Genomic DNA, 9,680 nt, shown 5'->3' with positions numbered 1-9,680 from the left:
CATGGTTAGGAGAATTAATAGTTTAAATGACCATATTACCAAAAATAGTCTACAGATTTACCATTATCCCTATGAAAATTCCAATGACATTCTTCACATTAAATACAAATACAATCCTAAAATTCATACAAAAACACAAAAGACTTTGAATAACTAAAGAAACTCTGAGTAAAAAGAACAATTCTAGGAATATCACACTATTTGATTTCTAACTATACTCAGAGCCATAGTAACACAAACTGCTCAGCTTTAATACTTTAAATTTTTTTCTATTACATTTATTCATTTACTTTGTGTGTGGGTATGTGCATGCCATGGTACACATGTGGAGGTCAGAGAACAATTTTCAGCAATCAGTTCTTTTCTTCTACCATGTGGGTCCTGGGAATCAAGCTTGGTGGTAAGTGCCTTTACCTGCTGAGACATCGTACAGGCCCCTGCACAGCTTTTAAACAAACCAACACAGCTATAACCATTTGATTAGATGCTTGAAACTAGATTCCTGTATCTGATTCTGCAGAAAAACCAAACCAAAATCTATCAAAGGCTTTAAATCTTAAAGCTTGAAACTTTGAAAGGGCTAGAGGAAAACATGGGTACATGCAAAGACTTTCTGAAAAGGATTCTAATAGAGCAGGACATATGGCAAGAACTCACAAAATTGCTCAAAATAAAAAGCTGCTGTGCAGCAAAGGAAACAATCTAGAGTCGAGAGAATGGCAAGAGAATGGAGAAAACTTTGTCAGCAATTAATCTGACAGAGCGCTGATATCCAGAATACATAAAGAACTCAAAAAATTAAACATAAAAAGAGCAAACAGGTAGGCAAATGAACTGAATAGAAACTTTTAAAATGGCCAAAAAATACGTGAAAAATGTTCAGCATTTCTAGCCATCAGGGAAATACAAATCACCCCAAGTAGAATGATTTTCAAGAAAACAAGAAGCAGGGCTGGAGAGATGGCTCAATGGTTAAGAGCACTGGCTGGGTTTGAGTCTTAGCACCCACAGGGCTGCTAACAACCATCTGTAACTCCAGTTTCAGGGGAATTCAATGCCCTCTTCTAACCTCAGTGGGACAACACAGGTGCATACACAGATGCAGGAAATACACTTAGACATGTAAAATAAAAATAAAAATATTTAAAACAAGAAGCAACAAATGTTGATGAGAATGGGGGAGACGGGAACCTTATACACGTGTTGTCAGGAATGTAAGTCAGTCCAGCCACTACGAAAACCAGGATGAAGATTCCTCAAAAAAATTAAAAACAGAACTCCCATATGGCCCAGCTACACCACTTTTGGGAATGTGCCAGAAGAAATCAGTCAGCTTACTATACAGATAACCTACATACTCATTTTTATTGTGGCATTATTCACAACAGCCAAGTGGCCATCAACAGATGATTATAGAAAACATGATCATATGTAGAATTTTGTCCAATCATGAAGAAAATTATGTAATTTTCAGGAAAATGGATCAAATTAGAGAGCATCATGTTTACTAAAAGCCAGTCTTGTGTTTTCTCTTGAATGTGGAATTGAGCAGAGAAAAGCGACATGAAAATAAAGAAGGAACTATAGTGTGGAAGGGGAAATTGGGAGAGGGATAAAAAAAGATCAGAGGGTGAATATGTTACAGGACAGAGTTCGTAAAAAAAAATCACCAACACCACTTTAAGAAAAGTAGCAAGGTAAATTTTAATTTTCGACCGGCCAGGCTGTCTATCTCGGGAGTAGAAGCAGCCCTGATGATTGTCAGGTCAGAGTTTTTATAGGATTACAGAATTATTATTAAAAACAGACACTTGTGAACCAATCAGGTTTGTACAACATAGCAGAATTTTGACTCTATTAATCAACAACCAATCATTATACAGACAAGTGATAGTCATATAACTTGGCAATCAACTTTGTGACCTTAAAACTTGTCAACTATTTTAGCCATAATAAGTATAATAAGACAGTCAAGGTAAAAAGATAACAAGGGTGGTCTTATGCCCTGTGTCAAGGTGACCCAAGATAGCAAGCGGATTACAGAAGCGAAAACAAGCTGGTTAGTCAGACGTATAATGTCTGGAATTAGCACATTCCATGATTCATGGCTAGGGCAATTTTCCAAGACCCAAGGTTGCCCCCCTTTTCCTTTTTGTGTGGAGCAAAGTTGCTGCTGAAATGGCTCTGAACAAAATGGAGTAACTTAGGTAGGTTTGCTGAGCCAGTTCAAATATAGTCAAAGTACATGAGCCGAATTGGGACAAGAAAACCCATGTGCTTTGTATAGCTAATAAAAAACTGAAAAATAAAAAGCAAAAATTAAGCCTATTACAGTGTGTGATTAATTTGCCACAATGCTTCTGAATTGATAAAGGGAATTATAATAAATAATAGAAAGCACAGATTCTAAAATAATGCATGAAAGTAATAGTTCGAAATCAAGTGTTTCATAGTTTATTAAATTTAAACTAAGTCTTCAGTTCTCTTCTTTTTAAAATTTTTATTTTCTGAGACAAGGTTTTACTTGCAGGGGAGGTTTCAGGCAGCCCATGAACTTGCCATCCTCCTACCTCAGCCTCGAAAGTGCTGGGATTAGCAGCATGTTCCACAATGCCAGGCATCCCCGGTAAATTTTCCTAACTTGATACACCATAAAAAGCTGACAAAACATCTAACAAATTACATAATACAATTTAAATTTTCTTTAAAATTCTAATTCTCTAGCATCTGTAGACATTATTAACCTATATTTGCATCAAACTGAAGTATGATGTGGGGAAAAAAGAACTTCCTGGGTAGAAACTACCTCTTGGACAACCCTAAGTTGTTAAATACTCTACCACATCAGCACTATATTTAGATAAATGAGGAAGGTCTGGGAGAAGGATTAAGCTGCTTTTAACTCCCCAAAGAAAAATCCCAGCAACTGAAAGTATTCTGAAAACCACTCGTTAGTGCAGAACCGTACACTTTAACAAAAGCAAAGACCAACATAGATCCAGAAATGTCCTTAGTTGGGAATATACCTGCAAGTTTGTTTGTAAACCTGCAGAGTATGTGGGAGTCTTTGAAAAGATCAGTTAAGATAATCACCAAATAACGTGGTACACTTATATGATCATCAGTGTTAGTCACAGCTGTTACTGCAAACGCAACATACTGCTGCATTTTATTTGGAATCCAGTACCGCACAAACATTTCTGTAAGAGGCCACAATTATGTCTTATTGATCTAGGAACTCTGGCACTGAAAGCGTGAACAACCCAAGGTAACGATGTCGTCACCAAGGGACGACCATAGAGCCCAAATCCCTTGACTCCCAAGCTTGTGTTTTCCACTGATTGTGCTCCATTCTACCATCTGAGTGTAAAGAGTTGGAGAGGGGAGTGGACACCAACGAGCCGCGTCTGCGAGGTGGCGATGCACGGAAGGTCCTCAGGAATCGCCCTCTGATACTTTTGTTTTGGCCGAGCAGGATGAAAGCAGCAACCACAGACCCCAGGGACCGAGAACTGGAACTAGGTACCGCCTGCTGTGGTAACTCTCTTCCTCACTGAGGCCTTTCCCTTTTCACCTTCTTTCCGGCCCAGCCCGGGCGCTCTCCCCTCTCCTGCGGTCCCCATCCTCCCTCTTTCATGCCCACTCCGCACATCACTGCCGGGTGGCGGGGTCCGACAGTGACCAGGCGCCGCACTCGCCCTCCACCTGGCGCTTCCTCTGCCTTTGAGGGTTCGTGGCCCGGCGTTGTTCTAGAAAATGAGTGACAGACAGTACTGCAATGGGGTTCGTCTGAGAAACTTCAGAGGTGGGGGCCCGGGTAAACTCGTACAGTGCGTAGGTCTGGGGGCTCGTCAGGACAAAGCACGCCCAGACAATGAGGCCGGTGCCTCCCCTGGGCCAGAGCCGCTAGCTCAGCTCTCCCTCGGGCAACCTTCGAAACGCGTGTTTACACTTTCCCTATAGTCCGCCGACCGCAGACCCGGAGGGGGATTCCAAACCGTTACTCCGCCCGCCGGGGTGGGGCCAGCCTAACGGCCGAGCCTGCGCCCTGGGCCCACCAGCTCTGGCGGACTACAAATCCCAGAGGGCCTCGCGCCGCGGGCGAGAGGGTGTGGATTGCTTACCTGCCTGGAGTTCTTTCCTCCGGCTCTTATCGCTCCTCCACTTCCCGTCCTCCTCAGAGTCCTTCCCACAGTTAAAGGCTACTCCCTCCTGGGAAGCCTTAGCAATTTCGACAGCGAAGCCCCTCGTGTGGCCGCTCTTTCTGCCTCTATCTCTCTCCCTCCCCGGACTCCGGCGGCTGAGGCGAAAGAAGCCCGAGCGAGCCTACGCGAGGGAACCCAGGCACACTTCCGCCCTCCAGGCTCCGGAAGGCAGAGCGCACGCGTTAGCTGCGACTCCAGCGCGGCTTACTTCCGCTCCCACTGTGCCCTGCGAGCCGAATCATGGATCACACTGGTAAGGAGGCGGAGGCAGTGGGGGTCCTGGTTTCTTGCCCCCGTGGCTCGTGTGGGACTGGTCGCCCGGCGGGCACCGGGGGGCTACGCTCGGCTCACGGCGCTGGGGCGTGGCGGTGAGAAAGCAAGCTTACACACTCTTTCCCTAGCCAGCCAGGGCCTGCGGTTTCCCGGCCTACCCTCCGGTCGGTGCCCCCATCCTCGGAACCCGCAGCCGCCGGTTAGGCGGTGCTGCTGAATTCGCCCCGGGTGCGCGGCGTGTTTGGTGGGAAGGGGAGTGTGCTAGCGCTGTCTCTCGGCCCCGCAGCTCTGTACTACGTCCTGGGGAAATTGGCGGGTGTATTGCACTCGGAATTGGAGAAGCGTCCTGACGCTGGGCGAGAGTGGGTTGGAGACTTCCTGCTCTCTCTCTCTCGGCTTTGGGCGGCTGCTGCAGTGGTCACCTCCTGTCGTTATTGTCTCGTCGGCCTTTCCTGGACGCAAGAGAAAGAAAGTCGGGTGTAGCATTTGTAATCCTAAACGGAGCATCTTTTATGCCCAAACCCAAAGATGCCCCGCCCTTCGGCTGTGGTCCGTTCTCAATCTTTGGGGACGTTTACAAAAAAGATCTTAAGATCAGGAGATTCTCATCGCACATTGCAAGAGTGGCTCCAACACCTTGTTCCTGCTGGCGTCGTTTCCTTGTTCTTGGATATTGAATGAGCGCACTTAGCACTGAGAGCTTCAGACAGTTATATCGGCCATAGCACGAGTAGGAGAAAAGGCTTTTTATTGATTGGAATGCCCTCAATCATCAGATACCTACTTGATTGAATAATTGCATGCAGATACCTGTAGGCTTGGAGATAGAATGAGAGAATGGTAAATAATAGGCCTGCATCCGTGTCGTCTTGGAGATTACATTCTATCGGAGGAGACAGGTTGCTTTTTAACTGTTTGCACAAAATGAGAACTTTAAGAAACTCAGGTGCTATGGAGAAGAAAGTTTCAGAGGGTGGCCAGGGAAGATGTTTCTGGAACGCTAATATTGAAACCAAGATGCGATGGGAAGATACAGAGATTAAGAGAGTATGAAGGCATTGAACAATGAACATAGAGCATAATTTAATATTGTGGACTATGGAAATTGGTCAGATGACTAACGAGAAACAAAATAGGTGGTGGTGAATGCAGTAGACCAAAGGGAAGCTTGCTTTAGAGAAATGAAGGGATGGCCAGTGTAGCTCCTGGAGAGAGTGCTTGTCTAGCAAGCACAGGTCTTGGGTTCAATCACCAGCAAGGAGAAAATAGGGGACAGGGGGAAATGGACAGTTGGGATAAATATTTTGGTGGGAAATCCAACACCTGCTAATGGATTGGTTTGTGGATGTGTGAGAGAAATGAGAAATTCCTAAGTTTCTGATTTGAGAAATGAGAAATAACCGAGTTTCAGATTTGAGTGTCCTGGTAGTGCATATGTATTTATTACTTCAGTTTTCTAAATTATTAATAAAAGGTTGTCTGGGGAATTAAAAGGCATGCTAGCATGAACATAATCACTCATGAACTAGATAGATTAAAAAAAAAAAGAGTTTCCAGCCAACTAGCTTTTCTGTTTTAAATTACTTTATGAGGGTCTTAATGTTTCAGTATTAATTGCTGTGCATTGTGAAGAAAAATTTCAAACCTTGCCAAAGATTCAAACTTTCAGTTCATAAATATGAACTTGGAAACTATTTGAATCACAAAGCTTTTGATAAATGAGGAAATGCCAGTTAGTTGAAGAATTGGTGACAGAATAGGCTTCTCAAAAAAATTTTAATATCAAAGGATCACAAGATCTTATAACTGAAGGTGTTGAAATAGAATTTGGCCAGAAAAAAAACTAATCCAGGAAATTTCCAATGAATACTTGATTCATTCTTTGGTCACTGTAAGAGTTACTTAGTAACTTATGTAAAAGTATCCAAAATTTTGTAAGCTACTACTGCATTCTCTTTCCAGGTGGGGGCTTGGGGGTGGGTACTGAGGACTTGAACTTAGGGTCTTCAGCATGTTAGACAAGTTCTACCTGAGCTGTATGATGTAGTATCACTCCTGTTACAAGTGGATTCACATTTAATTGCCAGCTGTTCTTTTATCCCTTGTGTAATATCCAGAGATCTTATTGTTGAATGCTTTTTGTTTTGTTCCTATATGCAAAAGCAAATTGTACTATATGTTTTAATTTAAATTTATTTTGTGTGTATGAATGTTTTGCCTGCATATATGTAAGTGTACCCATGTTGTGCAGTGCCCACGGAACTCAGAAGAGGGCATTGGACCCCCTGGAACTGGAGTTAGAGACAGTTGTTAACCACCATGTGGATGCTGGGAATTAAACCCAGGTTCTCTGCAAGAACAGCCAGTGCTGTTAACCGCTGAGCCATCTCTCCAGCCCCTTATTTTTAATTTTAAACAATTACAAAAACGCAAATCTAGAATGTGGTCACTTGGAGATCTGTAAAGTGTAAAAGTTTTAAGAAGCAGCAGGCTCCTGAAAAGGGTAGAAGCTGTTCAAGCAAAGGAGACCTCACTTGTGTGAGGTGGTGTGAAAAGGACTTGGAAGGAATTGTGGTGTTTTCATTCACAAAGGTAAAACCACTAAGGATCCTTTGAATAATATGTAAAGGACAACAGCTTGCTTCTTTTAGTTCTTTGGAAAGTCAGGGATACCTTTTGAGCAAAGGGAAAAAAGCATTCTGTCAGATCTCTCTGGATAAGCACTTTTACATAGATGACGAAATTCAGTGAAGGTTGATGATATAAATACATTAAAAACATCCCATCTTACTGCAGTCTTGAAAGATCAAATTATATTTATTTACATAATCCTTTTTCCATGTTTTTATTGTTTTGTTTTGAGAAGGGGCAAATGGATCTGAATTGAACTTGCCTATGGTACTTAGTCTTTGAGGTCTTTAGTGCTAGAGTGAGTACTAGTTCACATTATGGCTTTACTGAATTTAATGTGGACATTAAAGTTTGGCTCTCAGTTTGTATTGCAATATTGTAGGAACTTTGCTCATTATGTTTGAAATGTTAGCTTTAAATTTTTTCGTTTGCATTTCCTATTTTAGAGCATTTCCCTTTTTGTTTTTAGGTAAAGTTGAATATCTACTTACTTTTATTTAAAACAAAGTTTTACATGACTCAGTTCTGTGAGATAATGTGCCCATTATTCATGGACAGGTGGTGTTTTTATTTGTTTGTTTGTTTTGTCATAGATAACAGATTTTAAGAGACTAGCAAATGTCAGGGGAGCTAGAGTTGAAGCTGGAAGCTTTGCTGCCTTAAGTGCAACTTTTCCTGGAGTGCCGACTGTTGACTAATAATTACATTTGTCTCTAGAAATGTTATAGCACAAGTAACGTTTTACATGTTCTATTAAGTGGTATAATAATTTTTTATATCCCTTACGTTTTAGAAAAACAACTTTATGCTTAAGGAAAAAATTATCTTTTTAAAAACCAACTTCATGGGGCCAGTGAGATGGTTCAGAAGGTAAAGGCTCTTGGCCACCAAGCCTGACAACCTGGGTTCGATACCTAGGACCTTCCTGGTGGAAGGAGAGAACCAACTCATGCAAGTTGTCCTCTGAACTCTGAACTGCGCTCTCGAATACTAACACACACTACACACAAAATAAATAAACATGATTTAAAATTTTAAATCTTAATTTTCACACTTAAATAGCAGTGATTTTTGTGTTTCTAATTAAATTTATTGAGTGGCTACTTTGCATGTTTGATGATTAGATGCAGATATATAACGATGGCTTTTTTCCTCTTTTATTTTTCAAAATAAAGTATGGTTTGTGGCAGAAGGTCTTGGGTTTCAAAAGGTTTGTTTCTGTAAACTATTATAGAATTATATGGAAAAGATTGCACTTTTATAGGAAGAGGCAGATGTTCTGTGACTTCCAAAGTTCTAAAAAGGTTCTATGTCTCAAACAAAGGCATTCGAAAAAAGCATTGCTTTAAAGGTTTGCCCCAAAGGAAGAAATTTAATGGTTAAACTTATGTCAGTCTAATATTTAGAATTAGAACTACTTGATGGTGTTGATTGTCATCATACTTGTAACAGAATAATCTTCAAAAAGAAAAATAAAAGAAATTACACTTTTTTTTCTGATAGACAATGAGTTACAAGGCACAAATAGTTCTGGATCCTTGGGTGGTCTTGATGTTCGCAGAAGAATTCCTATAAAACTAATCTCCAAGCAAGCAAACAAAGCTAAACCTGTACCTCGAACTCCTCGGACTATTAACAGGATGCCTGCAAAGGCTCCACCAGGTGATGAAGGTAATTTGTATAAACTAAAAAGTTTGACAGTTTTTTAATCTGACTGTACCACTTAACCTATGTGATTTTATTTTCTTAAACTTTAAAATTTTAACCTTACATACTCTTTATTTTCTAGCCTTTTTTTTTTTTTGGATTCTCATTTTGGCATATTTTACTTTTTTCTCCCTTTTAAGCCCCTCTCCCCACTTTTTCAAAAAATCTAAGCAATATTACAGAGTATGTAACATTAAAAATAAAATTTGCCCTTCTCCAAATCTAATCTCTGATAAGACTTTTCATGTAGAAATACTAAATTTTATTATACTTTGCATTTTAGATTTTGCCTAACCAGTATATATGATTATGCATTTTGTGTGTGTGTGTGTGTGTGTGTGTGCATTTTACCCTGGCATGCCTGTAATCCCACCACTTAGGAAGCTGACCCTGTAATTATACCATAATTTATTTAACTTTTTTTCTAGTTTTTTGTTGTTGTTTTACTATGCCAGTGTTAAAATGTGTACTTTGTAGAATTTCTACTTTGTAAAAACTTGGGGCTTTAAAAACTTGATTGTGATGGACTGGAGAGATGGCTCAACAGTTAAGAGCACTGGCTATTCTTGCAGAAGACCTGGATTCAAATCCTAGCACCCACATGGCGGCTAACAACCTATGGTTGTTCAGTTCCAGGGGATCTGACGCCCTCTTCTATCCTCCAGGGCCATTGTACCACATGGATGCACTTACATATATGCAGGCAATACACACATACACCTAAAATAAAAGTAGTAAATTAAAAAAAATAAAAAATTTTTTGTCTTTTTTTTTGTTTTGTTTTTTGTCTTTTTTGAGACAGGGTCTCCCTGTAGCCCCAGCTGTCCTGGAACTCACTATGTAGACCAGGCTGGCCTTGAACTC

At 40.9% G+C, this 9,680-nt stretch overlaps 1 protein-coding gene and 1 long non-coding RNA gene across 4 annotated transcripts in view; one reads left to right on the top strand and one right to left on the bottom strand.

The window, feature by feature from the left end:
- Nucleotides 1-2,494: 2,494 nt before the first annotated feature.
- LOC115069950 lies at nt 2,495-4,266 on the bottom strand. The gene is made up of 2 exons (XR_003849183.1): nt 4,125-4,266; nt 2,495-3,749 (listed from the first exon to the last, which is right to left on the bottom strand). It is a non-coding gene; the product is annotated as an uncharacterized LOC115069950 (long non-coding RNA).
- A 55-nt stretch (nt 4,267-4,321) lies between these two features.
- Cbll1 (Cbl proto-oncogene like 1) overlaps nt 4,322-9,680 on the top strand; it is a 15,717-nt gene continuing 10,358 nt past the window's right edge. The window contains exons 1-2 of one of the 3 annotated variants that reach the window (XM_008830718.3): nt 4,322-4,458; nt 8,613-8,771. In XM_008830718.3, coding sequence (XP_008828940.1) covers nt 4,446-4,458; nt 8,613-8,771 — 172 coding nt within the window. In that variant the 5' untranslated portion in view covers nt 4,322-4,445. The other 2 variants (XM_008830717.3, XM_029562325.1) reach the window with 2 other exon arrangements.

Source organism: Nannospalax galili, unplaced genomic scaffold (genome assembly GCF_000622305.1).
Source record: "Nannospalax galili isolate Female #2095 unplaced genomic scaffold, S.galili_v1.0 scaffold312, whole genome shotgun sequence".
In the NCBI taxonomy this organism is placed as follows: Eukaryota; Metazoa; Chordata; class Mammalia; order Rodentia; family Spalacidae; genus Nannospalax; species Nannospalax galili.
Note: the sequence above shows the minus strand (reverse complement) of the source record. Positions and strands in the feature narration are given on the sequence as shown.